This window comes from Anabrus simplex, chromosome 5 (genome assembly GCF_040414725.1).
Source record: "Anabrus simplex isolate iqAnaSimp1 chromosome 5, ASM4041472v1, whole genome shotgun sequence".
NCBI lineage: Eukaryota > Metazoa > Arthropoda > Insecta > Orthoptera > Tettigoniidae > Anabrus > Anabrus simplex.
This window is the reverse complement of record NC_090269.1, coordinates 144,054,176-144,073,929: the sequence shown is the minus strand read 5'-3', so window position 1 is coordinate 144,073,929 and position 19,754 is coordinate 144,054,176. Positions and strand designations below refer to the sequence as shown.

General features: G+C 36.2%; 1 protein-coding gene across 2 annotated transcripts in view; it reads right to left on the bottom strand.

Annotated features, from left to right (window-relative positions):
- LOC136874708 (uncharacterized) overlaps positions 1 to 19,210 on the bottom strand; it is a 100,009-nt gene extending 80,799 nt beyond the window's left edge. Inside the window, exons 1-4 of one of the 2 annotated variants that reach the window (XM_068227753.1) lie at positions 19,172 to 19,210; positions 10,066 to 10,195; positions 3,837 to 3,932; positions 3,012 to 3,107 (exon numbers count right to left, since the gene is read on the bottom strand). In XM_068227753.1, the coding sequence (XP_068083854.1) occupies positions 3,012 to 3,107; positions 3,837 to 3,932; positions 10,066 to 10,131 (258 nt within the window). In that variant the 5' untranslated portion in view covers positions 10,132 to 10,195; positions 19,172 to 19,210. Of the gene's footprint in view, positions 1 to 3,011; positions 3,108 to 3,836; positions 3,933 to 10,065; positions 10,196 to 18,931; positions 19,049 to 19,171 lie in introns of those variants that run through there. The other variant, XM_067148358.1, reaches the window with a different exon arrangement.
- Positions 19,211 to 19,754: the final 544 nt, after the last annotated feature.

Sequence of the window (19,754 nt, the reverse complement as noted above, 5' to 3'; positions counted from 1 at the left end):
TCAGGAGTTGCTCGTGTGGATAGGTCATACTATAATTACTTCTTTTACCTTAAAAACTAATTTTTCTTCTGTTAAAATATTATATTTAAATATCTCAACATCTGTTAATATTTTAATTACTGATGAAATTAGATTTTTTTCCTTGAGTTCTTTCTAACTGATTCTTGTGAATTTAAGCAAACCTTGAGGCTGGGCCACCATTTTAATCGTGGAGTTTATTTCAGAGATAATCAATTTTTTATTTACATCGATGTAAACAAGGCCTCACAATTATTCTCAGATCTAAATGGGTTCATTGTATCGGACTATATACTTTTGGAATATTGTTCACTTTTTTGCCTGATACTTTTATTTGATGAGGTATTGTTTTTCCTTTTTGCTTGTTTTAATGATGGAGGATTTGATTCTTCACACTGACATTTACTGTTTTGCTGTTGTCATGTAACCATACATTTTAATTTACTTCATCTATCCTAACTTGAATCGCTGGGCTGAGTGGCTCAGACAGTTAAGGCGCTGGCCTTCTAACCCCAACTTGGCATGTTCGATCCTGGCTCAGTCTGGTGGTATTTGAAGGTTCTCAAATACAACAGCCTTGTGTCGGTAGATTTACTGGCACGTAAAAGAACTCCTGCGGGACTAAATTCCGGCACCTCGGCGTCTCCGAACACCATAAAAGTAGTTAGTGCGACATAAAGTAAATAACATTCATTCATTCTAACTTGAATCTTGAAAGATGTAACTTTTTGGTTTATTACTTGTCTGCCTTCTGATATTGTGATTGTTTCAATATATGATACATAATTTGTGGGAAAAAAAAGATATTAAAATCCCCTTTCACATGACGCTAACTTCACTACAAGATTAAATTATTTGCTTTATCACTTAATTGCCTGGCCTCTGATATTGTGATTATTTGAATATATGATATATAATTTCTGGAATTAGTCGATACTGAATTCCAGTATGATAGGTGCCAATTTCACTACATGACTTAATATCAATGTTGGGATTCCAGAATAATTTTGACTAATTGATTTCATTGAAGAAGCTATATATATATAAAATGATTATCCATTCTTTCAAAGAATCTGTTTAATATAATTTCTGTATTTTAAACAGCTAATACTTTCAAGGAATTACTTTATCTTGTTTAATTTTGCTGATTTAACAACTTAATACTGTTTACTTTTAATTTTTCAAGAAATGGTTGTAAGTTATGAATTATTAGGTAAAAGAATATAGATTCGACGTACATAATGTTTTAAAATTATGAGCAATCATCTTTAAACCCTCAGCGCTGACCTCTATACGTTGTATAGACCCTCTTTTCTTCCGTAGCCGCCGACCTCTATACGTGGTATAGACCCATACATGGTTTCACATTTACGGCTATAGCGCGAAGAGTTTTGGAGTTATGGATTTGCAAATTGTTTTTTTTTCCAAGACGAAACGTTGGGGTTTATCACTGTTGTGATTGTTGTAAAATAAGAATTGAAGATCGTTAAAATGTAGTTGTTTTGGTAAGGGTAAGTATTTGTCGAGTAAATCTGGGCACTAGTAATCTCTGCTTTTTTAAAGCCTTTTGCTTCATTCTTTCCCACGTAATAAAATAAAGAAATGAAGATCGGAGAAGTTTGTCTTTTCATGCAATGTTCTTTGCACTATTTGTACACTGAGAGTGTGAATTATTTATTATATTGTCTTTATTACTCGGCTTGTAATATTTTTGCAGCTCTCCACGAGCGCTCTGTGTAGGCATCAGTTAGTGCTGCTGTCTGTCATACGATATGACAACCAGTTGTTCATGGTAAACATCTCGCTTGAAAAACGATGTCTCGACCTTTTATCTGAAATATGTATCCAGTTGGTTTGTTTCGTAATGAAAGTTATTCACCTAATTCAGTTTCGTCCTGCTGCTTTCGGTCTCGTTGCAGTTTCATCAGTCCGTGTGACGCACTGCACTCAGCCGTGGTTTGACTGATGACAGTATTAGCAGCAGCGATAATGAAATAAATGATGCGGCTCTGGCGTATGCAGTGATAAATGATGAGAGTGACGATGAGAAGGAACCAGTACTTGGAAATTTCATGTAGGAGACTATTGATAATTATACATGTCAAAGGGAAGTTTTCAACAGTGAATTCGGATTCCTAAATTGCCTAATAATATCCAGACAAGTCACAGGGACAAACACTGAGCAGTTAGGCCTATCTTATCAGGTTCAGATGGAGGAAGGTTTGTTTACAAAATAAGCTCGCTCAGCTGGGGAACGTAATATTCAAGGCCGGCGCGCATCAGATAATACAGTTCCAAGGTTACAGGAAAGATATTTTATCATGGAATTATTACCCAAGGGTGAGAAATACAAACCTCAGAGACGTTGTATGATGTGTTCAAAACACAGCAAAATGACTACGTTGGTGTAGGCCTACTGCTACCAGAAGTGTGACGTGGGTCTCTGTCTCGAAGAGTTCTTCAAACTCTTATCACATAAAACAAAATTACTAGGTAATGTGAAACAATTATGTCATTATATGCATGTACATAGTTCTATCATAAGGAATTCAAAATTTCATAAATATCGGGCTACTCTTATACTTGTAGTAACGCTGTAAGTGAATCAATGTATTTCAGTCGCGCATAGTTGAAATCTCATCTGGCCGCAGGGTAGGAAGCTCCTAAAATGGCTGCGACGCTGAGGGGTTAATTTTTTTCTTACTTGTTACTTTACCTTTAATTCTAATAAGTAAATTTTATTAAGATCTATAGGGTGTTCCTCATTTCCTGGAGGATTTCTTCGGGAGCTGGATTTAATTAGGCAATTTCCGATCTCGTCTTTCTGGTTTTGCCAGTGTTGAGCTATTGAATTGTCTCCACGTGAGATTAATGTCACTGGTAAGAAATTTCTTCACCATAATTTCTGCAAGAATGTACACCCAATGATAACTGTTCAGCCATTTTCTCACTATTTCTATTTCAGACAATGGTTGATTGATTATGTACATTACCTCAAATGCATTTTCCTGTGCTGGCACTGGCTCTGTTAACTCTGATGTAGTTTCTTGCTTCAGAAGTATCATTTCTGATAGAGGTTCAAAAGTTTCCTGTGGAAAAGAGCATATATTAGGCATGCTATTCACTCACATCTGCCAATCTAGTCACCTATGAATTAAATTGGAAATAATTTGCCAGCAGTTGAGTTCATTTCAAAATCTCACTAATGTTTAAGGAAAATGTCTATATATAGAGGGTCCTTAAAGTCTAAGGGTGAAGTTCAAAGGAAGAATTTCTGCCATATACTGCTAGCAGCAATGATACCAACAGCCACACACTATGTATTTTGAGAGAAAGCTGTTATAGGGAGCAGTGGGCCTTCAAACAATACTAGTTGTCACAAAATGCCCAACTGTACATTACAATACCCAGTGGAAGATCTTGGAAGTAAATGAAGAAAAATCAGAATCTTTACTAAATGGGAAATCTCCCAAGCCATCAAAAGTAATAGTTTCCAGGGGCTCTTCAGAATACATGTTTCAAAATAGAAGGTCTTTCATTGAAATCAGTTCAATAGTTTTCTCACATTATACTACACAGAGTCAAGACCTCTAACAAAATAATAATAACTCTTCAAAGATATTTACACAGTCAAAAGTACCATCTGTCACATGATACCAAATATGAGGTCTTGGAACCACTTGATGGACATACGAAAATCAGGTAAGAAAACCATCAATTTTATAAAAATTGTATATTTTTAATATGACATACGATATCTTAGCTATTTCTCATAAATTCCATTATCAAACAATGGCTCATCAAATTATGTTCATTACCCTGAATGTGTTTTCCTTTGCTGGCCCTGGCTCTGCTAACTCTGAATTTGTTTCTTGTTTCAGAGATATCATTTCCGATACAAATTCAAAATTCTCCTGTGGGAAAAAAACATATATTAGGTATGCACTTTGCACATATCTACCAACAAAGTCAATAACAAACGAGGATGATAATTCATTATCTAACAGTATTCGAGTTAATCTCTAAATTAATACGTACCTGTTTAGGTAACATTTCTAAAAATTGAGAACACAACATGAAAGGGTGCAGTTCAGGAGAAGAACAGCATCCTATTTGAATGCTCAACGATAACTTTTTGCTGTAGAGCAATTATATCACACATAAAAGCCTTTAAAATACCAATGTGAAATCAGCAGATAGGTACATAAAAATTGATAATTTATTCTTCATCCTAAACAAAATAATTCTTAAGAATTCAGACCGCAAACTCTACCCCTGTAACTACAGCTCAACATGAAACCTGTCTCTTCCATCTCACAGGTTGTATGTTAAGTCCCCGGCAAAACTACTTGTTGGAACCTTCACAAATCTATAATCAACTGCGATAGAGAGCCTGAATATCACCAAGGGAATATACTAAGGAAATGAGGAGTGAATTAGTGTTCCATTACTTCCCTTTCCTAGCCAGACATATTAGTCTGTCACAATTGAAATATTTTTACATCACACCAACACAGACATTCCTTACAATAACGATGACACAGAAAAGGGGCGGGAGTGGCAACAAGCAGCCACAACCATAAATTAAGGTACAGAAATGAGAAACCACAGACAACCAGTTTTGAGGCTGCTGACAGAAGGGTTCAACCCACTGTCTCAGGAAAGCAAGCTGAGAGCTATGTGATCTAAATCACGTAGCCATCTTACTTGGTTTCTATGAAATCTATACACCAAAAAACCTTAAAACCTGATCTAAATGTCATTACGAGGAACTACCAACAAATGAAAGAAATGATGTGGTGCTACAAACATGACAAACCTTTGCCTACCAAAGAACTGCTGTTCAGCTTCCTCTACATTTTCAGAATTGAGTCCCTATCATCCTTTCAGGTAACTCTTGAATTATTTTTACATAGGAAAAGTGGATATCAAACAGAAATCCAATTTGGGTGAAAATGTACCTTATGGGCTGGTAAACAAAACCCAGAACCTCTCGTTAACAGGAAGGATTTCTATCATAAACCCAAAAACTGGCTATGAAAGTTTGATGCTGACAGTAATAACTACAAAGTAACCAAACCCTAACCTGAACACTCCAACTAACAGTAACATACAGAGGTTGTGAGACACCACCTGTGGTCTCATGAATAGTAATGTCTTGTGACAGTATGCTTCTCTTGACAATGAAATTCTTTGAAATTATGTGAGTGTAATATCTGTCATTTACTGTGTTTGCCGCACTTGTTACTAACCCGCCGTGGGAGTATGATTTCTGTTCTTCTTGTGGCTACTTTTATGACACGCTTGGGAGACCCAGAAAGCAGCCTTGATAAGGCCAATTGATAAAACTTGACTTTCAGGATAGCTAAATTTGAAGTATTAAAACAGTGGAAGTTGATGATGATTTTTGTTGTTTAAAGGGGCCTAACAGCTAGGTCATCAGCCTGAACAGTGGAAGTATGTGAATTAAAGTACTCATATATCAGCAGACGAATAATAGTGGCATCTGTAACTAATTATATGCACATTTATCAATGCTAACATGTACTACCTTAATTATGTAAAAGCATTTTGCTGGGAATAGCTAAAATTTTTATCATTAACTTGGAATATTTTACAAGTGATGCAGTGGTGATAATTTTGTAATAACTTAATGATTCAGTATTTCTACTGAACATACTTCGATATTGCATTAGAGCTATGCATATACTGATGTCGACAGCTGTTAGTGGAAACCTGTGCTCAGTTAGACAGCTTGTTTGCCAGACACGTTGACTTGACCTTCACTTGAAATAAAGTACGTATTCTTCTGAGCTATGGAAGATTTACGAGGATACTCTGTAATTATTTTGTACAAGTTTCAGTACCTATCAACAAGGATTTATCACCATCAAAAGAGGATTTCTACCTACATCACATCATAAAGGTGCAGTGTACCAATATGTACAACTTCCTTGTCAACACATGCGTTGTTAAACAGAGTCCAAAACCGGCAGTCCACAGATGGGAAGATGTCCAACTTGAATATATGAGAGGAGGGCAGAACTGCCTCCATCCAAAATGAAGCCAGCAACCTATGTTAAGTTGACATTTCATCATGCCAAATATCTGTTTTGTAGATTTGAATTTTACTTTCCTCCTTTCTTTGTGTGTTAGTTGTTTCCCATTTTATGAGTAGTAGCTCGTATGATATGGATTTTCTTGGGTGCGTTTGTGCTGAAAGGTGATCTTCGAGAACTGAATATATTTGACCTCAAGTGATAGATTTTGTAGTTGAGTGCTAAGCATCAGTGACAGTGGGGAATCACCTAACTTTCTATCTGTATGGTATTTTTGCCATCAATGAATATTTCTTGAATATTAAGTCATCTGAGAACTAATAATATTCTTGTGAATTTTCTATTAAAATATTTTTGGTCTGCTAGTGATATTCCAGTAATTTTAGGAGTTTTTCTTTGCCTCATGATAATTGAAGTTAATGTCATCTCAATGTTTCAACAGACGGCAGATAGTTGTACGTTTCTCTAAAATGACAATTAGTAAAGGTGCCAATTAAGCGTTAGGTATGAGACATATTATTTAATTCAGTGAGACATATTTTGTTATACATCTAATTTTAGACCATGTGTTTTTGTGAAATACTGTAATGAATTGCAGTTAAATGTGTAGAGTCTTCAGAAAATTAATTAACTGTGGAAAGTTATTACATGATTTAAGTGTTGGAATTAGCATGCATCTGACACTTTTCTGGCATGTTTGTGGAGATCTATTAAGATGATGTGACGATGAAGTAATTGATATATTGTGTGGTGGAAGATAATTTTGTCTTCTTAGGTCAAGTTAACGTGGTACATAACGAAGTCTTTGAAGATTACTAAACATGTATATTTTTCAATTTTTTAATCATGTGTGATAAATTACCTGTAGAAATTTATAAATATCAGATTATACCAAAGTGCTTTCTAATTTTATTCACTGATGATTATCTAAATTATACTGTAGAAGTTCAAATTAATCAGTCAGTGAACAGTAATTCCCTTACAGCAACTTTTAATACCCTAATTCTGCTAATACTTGTGACTACATGATCATTACCATTACCTTTTATATGTGAATTACTACTTGCTTGTTGTTTAGAAGGGCCTAACATCTAGGTCATTGGCCCTATATGTGAAATAAGTGTTTATGATGAGCCTGAGATTGCTGTATGTTATCATATTCTGTAAATACTTGTATATTATTACAAGATATTAGAATCATTCCATCTCATTTTTCGCCATTGTAAAGTGAATACTTGTATATTTCTTCTTTAGATATTTTCTAGTAGTTAGTCTATAGAATTTGTTGCTATGGCAATTTTCATAGATTATTCAGATTTATTCCAGAGTTGTAGATAGCAGTGTTACTGTATTTCAGGCATGTGTGTGCCACATGCGCAACTCGTATGTTTATTTCTCTGTGCTGAAATTACCTACATTGCTATTTGTTTTCAGTGTTCTTTATCTGCTTTGTTAATTATTGGTTATTTTAATATGTGAGCTTCAGATATTAACAGCTAGTCAAAGTGACCATATAATATTGATTAACTAGTTAATTAATGGGATAAACAAAGATCGTGTCTCACTACTTAATGTTTTCACAGAATTTGGACTTGACCAAAAAACAAGAAATATTCTAAAGGATAAGCTGACTGAAACAAAAGCTAAAATAAAGTTTAAGGGCAGATGTAGTGATAAGTTTGAAATAAATGCAGGTGTACGTCAAGGTGGTGGGCTCTTCCATTTACTCTTTAACTGTGCTCTTGAAAAATTTGTCAGAGTGGTGAAAAGCAGGTGCACCATGACATGGACTAGGACCAAAATTTAAGGATCCTGATATATACTGAAGCATTTGCTGATGATATGGCATGAACTGCCAAAGAAACAGATTGCTATACTGGAAGAAAAAGCAGCAAAAATAGGACTTACAAGATCACATGAAAAAACTAAATTTATGACAAATGTCAAAATTGCCACACCTGAACTTATCATTGATATGAAGAAAATTACAAGAGTAAAGGAATTTCAGTGTTTAGGTGAGTAGATCATTGAAAAGGCAATGAGAATAAATTAGTAGCTTCAAGAATTCAGAAAACTGAAATTACTTTTCAACATACAAAGAATGCTTATAACAAAAAATGCTTATCCTGGAACAGTAAAATTCATTATTACTCAACAGTGATCAAACCTGAGGCTCTTTATGCTTCAGAAATGCTCAATTTATATCATGAAATTATAAAAGAACATTAGGGATTAAACAAAGGAAAGTCATGAGAAAAATCTTAGGGCCAAGAATTAAAAATGGAATACATTACATAATTAAAAATAACTAAACTTACTGATACAATGAGACTGTGATGAATTCAATACTTGACCCATTTGAAAACAAAAACAAATAACAACACACTTTCTTATCAAATACACAAACTTTTGCAAATAAAACGTACAAGATCGAAATGGTATAAGTAATTTTGCAGGATAGATATCATTGGATCATGATATTGTGTTTCCAAGATGTACAAGCTCTTACCCATACTAAATACTACAGGGCTAGGAAATATGTAGGAATCCTAACAATTTAGCAGGGACACTGGCTGTCAATTAAATAATACAAGGTTGCTAGCCATTAAGGATTAACATAGGTAGTTCTATTCCCTGTCCTTTCACTATTGTAATTATGTTTCGGTGTTTTCCAAATTCATACATTCATCATCACCAAATGTTTCATTCCAGACTTACTTTCATATATATATGTACACCTGTCATGCCTCTCCCCTCCCAGCCTGACTCTGATGGTACCGTTAGCTGCCATTTGGAGTGCTAGTGCTGTGCCAGGGTACAGTGAGCCATCTGGTGATGAATGGACATACCAATTCCTATTACTAATGGCTAAATTCAAACCTTCATTATTGGAGAAGTCCTCCTCGAGAAGAGTCGAGGTTATCTTCTGAAGACGCAGAACAAAGTTCTCTAAGAAACGTAAAGAACTTCACCTTATTTTCTTGATATGGCAGAAGCCTATATCAATTAAGAATTATTTTTTTTTGCTACTTGTTTTACGTCGCACCAACACAGATAGGTCTTACGGCAACGATGGGACAGGAAAGGGCTAGGAGTGGGAAGGAAAAGGCCGTGGTCTTAATTAAGGTACAGCCCCAGCATCTGCCTGGTGTGAAAATGAGAAACCACAGAAAACCATTTTCAGGGCTGCCGACAGTGGGGTTCGAACCTACTATCTCCCGAATACTGGATACTGGCCGCACTTAAGTGACTGCGGCTATCGAGCTCGGTGCTTAAGAATTGTCAAAGCTACAGATGCGGAACTGGAGTGCACTAATATGTCGGGTAGTTTTAGACGTCACTCACTCCTGTAGTGCTTGTACCTTGGGACCCATGAAGCACAAATTTATTCTGAGAATACTGCGCATTATTTGTAGAATTCTGCCTTTTAGCAACTCTTGGACATCACATCTATGAAGAAGTAGTTAACAGTCTTTGGAATGGAATATTACTGCCATGTCACAGTTATTTGTTGAATGTAGCTCTAACAACCTTTAAAGCTTTCCAAGACACTGATGTTCCAAAATGTTGTCATGCAGGTATCCACTTACATGCCAGGATAACTACCCACACATGCTGGGTTATTTGAGCATCACCAAATACCATTGGACCTAACCAGGATCACACTTGTCAACAACAAATGAACATGGCATTGCTTTATCCTTGTAGGTACTCAGACTGACATGTTTCCTGTGAATATTAAGAGCCGCCAATGAATTGGAAGTCACACACTCCAAAGATTAAAACGGTATGAGTTGAGTGTAGAAACCAACTGGTCAAAGACAAATAATTAAAAAATTTCATTTCTTCTCCAAAACCTTCCACTGAACCTTAGGTTCATCAGCATTTTTGCTTTGAGATGTACTATAGTGACAATAATCTCCCAAACTTATTTGAATACTAAAGGTTAAATTCTATTAAGCATAAAGTTAACTGGAATGACACTTACAAGTGAAGAAACAGCAGGTCCTCCAAGCCATACTGGTTCCTCTTTTATCTCTATTTTGTGATCCATTTCACACTGCAAATGTAGTAGTTCACAGGTGCTGAGGTTGTAAATTGCTTCCAATGACCCTGCACTGAAACATGACCCAGAAATATATTATTACTGTCTAGATAATAGTCCACAGAGAAAGCAACAAGCCTATAGTTTTATATGTCCATTGATATCATGATCATAGCTATAGGACATACAGTTTCACACAACTGTCAAGATCATGATCACATGACCTCCAGTTTTATAATACTGACAATATTGTGATGATAGCAACAGGACTTACAGTTTTACATGACTGTAAATATGATCGTAGCCATAGGATATAGATTTACATAAAAATAAAACCACAGGGATGTCACTTTTTATTTTATAAGTCTCTTATTCATTGATCAGAACCAAACCTCATTAAATTCCAGTGACTAAGCCACTTGTTTATCAGAATGAACATCTGGATCCATATCTTGGTTTGATACAGCTGTCCACAACAATATACTACGCTAACATACTACAACATCCAAAATATCCTTAAATTTGTTTGTTTTATTTTGCCTGGTATCTTCCTGCCATTCTTATCCTCTGCACTTTCATGATATTGTACTATAAAATATAGGTACTTAATAAGGCTGATCCTAAGCACTGTCAATGATTACTTACATTTCTCCCACATGAAGTACTGGTAATTGACTTGTTAATTTTATATTTCAATATGAGGGACAGTACTAAATATTACCAGGTTAACTTCTTGAGGTCATCACTGGTTATTCTATTAATATATTATTGGTTTTATGGTTCCAGAGTCAGCATTAAATCCTGAAAAAATTATTTTATACAATGAAAAGAAGGAAATGTCAGGAATGTTTTATTTTGCCTGGTATCTTCCTGCCATTCTTATCCTCTGCACTTTCATGATGTTTTACTATAAAAATATTGGTATTTAATATGCCTGATCCAAAGCACTGTCAATGATTACTTCTATTTCTCCCACATGTAACATGAAGTACCAGCTATACTAAATATATGCTGATATACCAACAAATTCTACAGAAGTACAGATCATCTTACAGATAACATACTGTACCATAAAGTGGGGTGACTTTGAACAGTAATTTAGCATTTTCTAAATTTAATGCTGCACTCTGCTGTGTAAATAAGTAACTATGGTTACAAGCATTAAAAATCACCAATAATCAATATTCTCAGATGATTTAACAGTCGATATAAAATAACATTGTGTACCAACTCCAGAAAATAAAATACATTCTGGAAATGATGTTCTTTTTCCTAGCCTCAAATACATTTGCCTAATATTATAAGTATTTTGAGTTTCAGAATTCAAAACAAGTCCTTGAGAGCAAGGTAAACGTCTTGAATGTACATTTACTGAAAGCAAAACATTATATATTTATTCTGTGGTGACATAAAAAATTAAATATGAACACTTGTCCTTCAAGGGGCGACTTTGAACAGCAGCTCCTATGTTCTTTGACACTGACAGATCAGCTGTTCAGTGATCGCTGATGGTTTGTTATGAAGTGTGTTGTGAATGTGTGTTGCTCGAGTGTGTTGTGTTAATCTAATTTGGAAATATACCAGGTAGGTGTTACTGATAATATTTATGTATATTTTTCTATAATACGGGAAAATAACCCTAAATTTGGCCAAAATTAACATTGCTTTGTATTTATTTTGCAGATATGGTGAAAAACTTCCTCCTGGTTCTCAGACCTATGGGAACTACTCAAAAAGTAGTATGGACAAAGCCTTACTGCTAATTCGAGAGAAGAAGATGTCACTAAGCAAAGTCTCCCAAATATTTAAAATACCTAGACGGACCCTGTCCCATAAAAAGAAAAATACACATTCGAAGAAACCTAGAGGTCAAACTATTTTTACTTCAGATGAAGAACAGAAACTGTGCGATTGTGTGATTCAATTGGGTGCCTGGGGATACCCATTTAATTTGTTTGAACTAAGGGTGATCACTAAAATATTGTTGGACAGAATGGGACGGAAGGTAGCTAAGTTTGGGTCTACCAATCTTCCTGGATTAGATTGGGCTAAGTCATTTTTAAGCAGGAAAAACCACTTGTCAGTGAGGCAGTGTAGTAATATTGCTCCAAACAGAGCAGCTCTGAGAAGAGAGGTTGTTGAGAAATATTTTGAAAACACCAACGAGTCCCTAGATGGTGTACCACCACGAAATATTTCAAACTTTGACGAGACAAACTTCTCCGATGATCCAGGGAGCAGGAATATTCTTCTCAAACGTGGCAGCAAATATCCTGAGACGGTAATGACACATTTCAAAACTGGATTTTCAGTCATGTTATGTGGTATGGCTTTAGGTGTTTTGCTACCAGTGTATGTCGTATACAGAGCTGAGAATATGTGGAGTACATGGTGTCGTGGTGGACCTTCAAGAGCCCGTTACAATAACACAAAAAGTTGGTGGTTTGATGGATGCACCTTTCAAGATTGGTTTTTTCCTGTTTATTTACCTCATGCTAAACAGCTGACTGGCCCAAAGGTGATTATTGAATACAACCTATCCAGCTATTTTTCAGCTGAGGTTGTCCAAGCTGCTAAAGACAATTATATTAGGTTTATCTGCCTCCCACCTACCATCACTCACTTGATGCAACCACTTGATGTGGCATTCTTTAGGCCTTTGATGGGTCAATGGAGAAAGACACCAGCAAAATGGAGAGAGGAGTGTGGGAAAAGGAGCAATTTAACAAAAGATATTTTTCCTTCCCTACTGAAATCCAGCCAACGGCCGTAGCCATGTTGAACAACCGCATCCTGTGAGATCTCCGAAGTTAAGCAACATTGGGCGTGGTCAGGAGTAAGATGGGTTGCCACGTGCTGTTGGTGGGGGTAAGGGAATGGAGGAGCGGAAAGGAACTGGCCATCCTACCGCACGTAAACTCTGGCTCAGGAACACCTCTGCGGAGGTTCGGACCTGCCTTCGGGCAGTATAACCCTTACCTTATTGAAATCCACACTAACTAACATTGAAGCCACTTCTGCTGCCAACTTGATATCTGGATTCAGAGCTACTGACATCCATCCCCTGAATTAAAATGAAGTACTAAGGAAACTTCGTGAATGTCAAGTCACTAATGATCAGGATCAGGAAGAATTTTCAATGAAATTGAACGAATCTGTGTTGGTCATGTTGCAGAATTACAGGAGGAAATCGACGTCTGACCAAAGGAGAAAAGTAGCAGTCCAGGCTGGTAAGAGCACTTGTGTAGAGGATTTCCGTGAACAGACACAACCTTCCACAAGTCAAGAGAAGCAAGCTGCGAGTCGGAAGAAGAGAGGTCGTCCATCTAAACAGCTTGCCGAAGAAGGAAAAAGTAGGAAAAAAAGATGAATTTCCAAGTCAAGTGATGAAGAGCTGGATGATGATGAATTGCTCGATAAACTAAGTAGAAGTGATGACAGTGAAGAAGGGGATAGTTACAGATAGCGCATACTTGAAGAGTATCAAGCTGAACAACAAGCTGACGAGGTTTTAGATTCTGCAAGTTTACACTGGTGTGCTTCAAGGAAAATATGTCCTCGTAATGTTTCCTGGAAATAAAAGTGTAAAATATTATGTTGGACAACTTACAAGTGATGATGAAATAATATTTTTGAGGAAATGGCATTCCAAGCTGGAATCAAATGATTCTTTTTATGGCCTAATGTTTCTGATGTGTCAAGTTTTGAAAAACAAGATATTTGTAGAATTCTGCCTGAACCTAAGGTAGATAGAAAGGGAAGACTTCATTTTGGGATTGCATTTGATGGCTATGACATCTCCTAGAATAAACATTACTTCACAGCAACTTCCTCTACTGTAGAGTGTTTACGTCTGTATTTCTTCAAAATGTAATATCTCCTATTCCATTAGCTTGATTAAAGTCATTCAAATTGTTTTCAAAAGACCTGTTTTTATATATATATTTTTAATTTCATAAGTAGGTTAGCACTCACTTCCATTATTAGCAAAATTTAGCCATAATTGTATAAAAAGAATTGATGTTGTTAAAGAAAATTTGTAAATAATACTCAGACATTTAAAATAAGTTACTTTCAAAACTACTTTTATATCCAAAATACTATGCTTTTTCATATGATAGTGGTGTCGTTGACCAGTACATGGTATGACTTCCACAGAGTAGACAAATTCTCTATGTTCAAAGTGATCCCGACCCATGGGGTGAAATTGATCATAGGTTATAAACTTCATGGTTCTGATCTATACTGAATTGTAAGTACAATATAATTATTAAATTAGTGTAGTAATGGTCCACCTTTCAATACTATAATATGTAAAATTCAAAATTACATTAATTAGGGACTAGTCTCGGCTGGGGCTGGCCATCTTCAGCCTTAATGTAAAACATCTAAACAAATGTACATGCACACAATTGACATAAAACAAATGAAACAATAATATACAAATTGACATTAAAAACTGGGATGAAATTATGATTAAATTTGAAAATAAACTAGGGTCCAGTTTCTTCAAATAATGTTAACTGTTACCTCTGCTGTTTAGGAAACTTAACACATAATTTAACAAAATGGTCATCTCATCAGGGATTGTTAACTCTAACAAATTGTTAATACTTGTGTTAAATTAACCTGGCAGCAGCCCTGTGTTAAATCTCTTAACTGCTAAAATTTCAAAATGGAGGCATGGAGAAGACATAAGTTTGAAGCTTTACTGCTGTATGAAGACTATTTATAAACTGAAGAAGAAATAACTACTTTCTAGAGTTGTCAGAAGATATATTTCTAATTACCAAAGCCATAATGAACAAGATACTAGACGATATTGAAAATAGGTTAGAGTTTCCAACAGTGAGGACAAATATCATGAGGCGGGATCCGCTTCGGACCACATGGAGGTGATAGAACACTAAAATGCGAACACATTTTACTCAAACTTGTCAGGACTGCAACCTAATGATTTCCGAAAAATTTATGAAAGCCCCGATTCTAATGCAGCACCTATATACTTGAAGAGCTGCACCCTCAGCAAGTGGAGTAGTGGCTGAGTGGTCATCGTATTTGTCTCCGAACTGCGACGATCTGAGTTCAAGTCTCGCCATAGACATGCTTTTTTAATACAAATTACATCATTCTTTCAGGGAATGTGAAGGTAAAATGCGAATAAAATGAATAATCAAATTGCAGTGGAACTTTATTTTCTACCTCAAATTAATATATATATATATAGAAAGAGATCCAGCAGTAACTGTAAGAACGTTTAGGCCTATATTAATTTCAGGTAGAAAATAAACTGTGGCCGCCTCCGTGGTGTAGTGGTTAGCGTGATTAGCTGCCACACCCGGAGGTCCGGGTTCGATTCCCGGCTCTGCCACGAAATTTGAAAAGTGGTACGAGGGCTGGAACGGGGTCCACTCAGCCTGCTTGGGAGGTCAACTGAGTAGAGGTGGGTTCGATTCCCACCTCAGCCATCCTGGAAGTGGTTTTCCATCGTTTCCCACTTCTCCTCCAGTTAAATGCCGGGATGGCACCTATCGTTTGCCTGCCCCATCCAATCTTTCCATCCCCCCACAAGGCCCCTGCTCAGCAAAGCAGGTGAGGCCGCCTGGGTGAGGTACTGGCCATTCTCCCTAGTTGTATCCTCCGATCGAAAGTCTGAAACTCCAGGACACTGCCCTTGAGGTGGTAGAGGTGGGATCCCTTGCTGAGTCTGAGGAAAAAACTGACCCTGGAGGGTAAACAGATTAAGAAGAAGAAAATAAACTGTACTTCTTTCGATTACAATAGGTATGAATCTATGATTGGCCCCACAGATTTCTGAACATTGACACATCGCCCGTCGCTCTCATTATAAGGTGAGATAAGTCGTAACATAGTAGATGTACTGGAAAGTGTATCTAGAATGCAAAATAAAGCTTAAAGTGAAGCTTTAATATTTTTGTTCCAATTTTTTATCTTGACATTCCCTCAAATATTCATTTCTTCTTTATCGTTTACCCTCCAGGGTCGGTTTTCTCTCGGACTCTGCAAGGGATACCACCTCTACCACCTTAAGGGCAGTGTCCTAGAGCTTCAGACTCTGGGTCGGGAATACAACTGGGGAGGATGACCAGTACCTCGTCCAGGTGGCCTCACCTGCTGTGCTGAACAGGGGCCTTGCTGGGGAATAGACAAGGATGAGGGAAGGAAGCGGCCATGTCTTAAGTTAGGAGAAGTGGGAAACCACGGATTACCACTTCCAGGATGTCTGAGGTGGGAATCGAACCCACCTCTAATCAGTTGACCTCCCGAGGCTGAGTGGACCCCGTTCCAGCCCTCGTACCTCTTTCCAAATTTCGTGGAAGAGCCGGGAATCGACCCCGGGCCTCCAGGTGTGGCAGCTAATCTCACTAACCACTACACCACAGAGGCAGACATATTAATTTATTTTGTGCAAAAATCACAGCTGCGACGAGACTCGAATTCACGTCAACGAGGTTCGCAGACAAGTACGGTGACCACTTGGCCACCACTCCGTTCCGCTGTGATGTAACTCCCTAGTGTATATGCCTTGCATTGGAATCGGGGATTCATCAATTTTTCAGTTATTAGGTTGTGAATCTGACATGTTTAAGTAAAATTTGTTCACCTTTTAGTGTTCTACCACCTCCACTTTGTCCGGAGTGGATTCTGTGTAATGACATCTGACCTCATTTTTTTTTTTGAAAACGAAAGCGTGTTGACTTAAACCCTTATACACGAGTTACCGTTGAGTGTCTCCCCCAGGTACATTGAAGCTAGGTGAAATCGGTTGACTGCAGGGTCTGGCTTCTACTTGTTAGATATTATGCTTGAGACACTTTTCATGTACCGGTAATTGTAGGCGACTATGTTCACGAGTGCAAGAAAAAGTGCGTAGAATACTGCAAAGAATTCCTGCTGCCACTGCAGCATTAACAAGGCATTACATTATTTCCCCGCAATAAAATAATGCCTGAAAACCATTCAAAGCACATCAATTATCACATTTTCCCATTGATAGGAATACAAGAATAGGCTATATCGAATGTTGTGATATAACAGTCCTTTCTTTCATTTTTTACACACACTTGCATAATTTTAAATTAAAATGAAATGAAATAAAAACTTGCATTCATCATAACGCTTTTGTTCCTCTTACTTAACAGGTTTACGTCTTACCGGTCTCCACTAACCATAACCTATAATAATGTCAACCATGTGTCTGTGTGACAAAATACTATTTCAACACACCACTACGAGCACTTTATGTAAAGAAACAAAAGACGCTCACTGCCAAACGCGTTCAGAAATCTCACTGAAATGTGTTCCTGAAACAGGGCACTTTTAAACAAAGTGTTAAATTAATAACAATTGTTAGTTAACATTTGTTAAGTGAAATTTAACATACAGTTGAAGAAACCGGGCCTAGGTTCTAACATCTTGAGTATGCTCATCATTGAGACTATTTCAAGTATTAATTTATATACACAGAACTGTTAGTTCTAATACTGCTAATCATTAATAATTCAACAGTAAATGAGAACCTAGTTTATTTTGAAATTTAATCAATTTCATCCCAGATTCATTTGAATCTCACAACAGTTAGTCTGAAGCACACACAATAGGCCATATACCTCATGCTGTATTAAGAGGTTAACTTGATGGGCACTGCAATGAATTGCAAATTTTATACCAGACACAATATATCTGTGTTACCCACATCTTCATGTGCCCTCCTGACAATGTCCAACAACATTTCAGCATGATTTAACAAGCACCACAAGAGCATCCCATTTTATTACTTTGATTGATGATGAAACAACATCTAACAGTTCTCCGTCAGGTAGTGGTTATTCACAGCGGTTTCCAATGGCTTGCATATGGCTAACACCACCCAAATAGATTTGGTGATGAACTACAGGATCAACATTTACCAGTTCCCATGTACTATTGAATTATTAATGATTAGCAGTATTAAAACTAACAGTTCTGTGTATATAAATTAATACTTGAAATAGTCTCAATGATGAGCATACTCGAGATGTTAGAACCTAGTTTATTTCCAAATTTAATCGTAATTTCATTTCAGTTTTTAATGTCAATTTGTATGTACCGGTATTTGTTCATTTGTTTTATGTCAATTGTGTGCATGTACATTTGTTGAGTTACCGGTATTAGATGCTTTACATTAAGGCTGAAGGAGGCCAGTCCCAGCCGAAACTAGTCCCTAATTAATGTAATTTAGAATTTTACATATTATAGTATTGAAAGGTGGACCATCACTACATTAGTTTAATACCGGTAATTATATTGTGAAATTGAACAGTCAAAAATGTTTTAGAATAAAAGTGTGGGGGAGAAAAACATATAATTTGCTTTGTCACATTCAGTACCTAACACCTCTTGCAACTTCCCGAAAAGTCTATTCTCAATATCTTGAGAAGTTTTGGTTTTATTTACAAAAATAATTTTAAAATATTCAAGTATTTACGGTATATGAACAACTCTCAAGTTTTCAAACGTGGAACATTACTAACAACATGTTTTGTACCCTAAAAAAAAAAAAAAAAAAAAAAAAAAAAATCAATCAATATCTAGTGTATTCCTCTTAAATCGCACAAACTCTTAAGTTAAATAAAACGCCAAAATATGCAGTTGTAAATCAGATATACATTTTTACTGCACAGGAGGAAAAGACTTCCCAGCACGTGTAACGAAAAGCTAACAATTTTCCTAAAGAAATCATGCTATGTATTTTACCAAACGAAAATAGAGCTAACACAAATTATGTGGAATTCTGTAACAGGTTTACCTGATTCCTGATTGAAAGGTTTCATATGATGTACCGGTACGGTACTATATGAAGTTCGCTATTGAGACCTAGAAGATCGGAAGAAGTAAAACGACTGAGCCTTGAACTTTACCGACGCTAGAAATCACAAATACGTAATGAAAAATCAAGGAGAAGTAATACAATTAAAAGAATAAAACTGTACAACATATAGCGACTTACTAATGATTATACAGTATTCAACATTAAGTAACAACATACCTGCCACATCGAAACCAAACCGAATACTACGACGCATGCAGTAATCGTAAATTATAAACAACCGATACTAGTACCGTATGACTTAAGCAAAACACTACGCGAACAAGCGTGACTTCTGCCAGCTAGTAGAAAAGGCAATATTTAGAAAAGGATTTGAAGATCAACTCTAGATTACGATCCAAATGATTATAGAAACAAAGAGTACCGGTACATAACAAATTTAATGTGTACCAAACCAAGGAGCCGCACTGAACATTGATACCGGTAGGCTACTCCATACAGTATTTATTATTAAAAGATCATAGTTTACGTACTAAACGTAACAATAATTAATATATAAAATGAATACGGCACCTGTATTAATAATAATAATAATAATAATAATAATAATAATAATAATAATAATAATAATAATAATAATAATATTAATAATAATAATAATAATAATTGTTACGAGGTGAAGGGCACTAGACGAGAAGAAACCGTAGGGCCTAGGCGACTGGACATATGACCACAGAAAAAGCACTATATTTTGAATGTATTCCAAAAATGATATTCTTTTATTGTTTCTAATTTTCAAAGC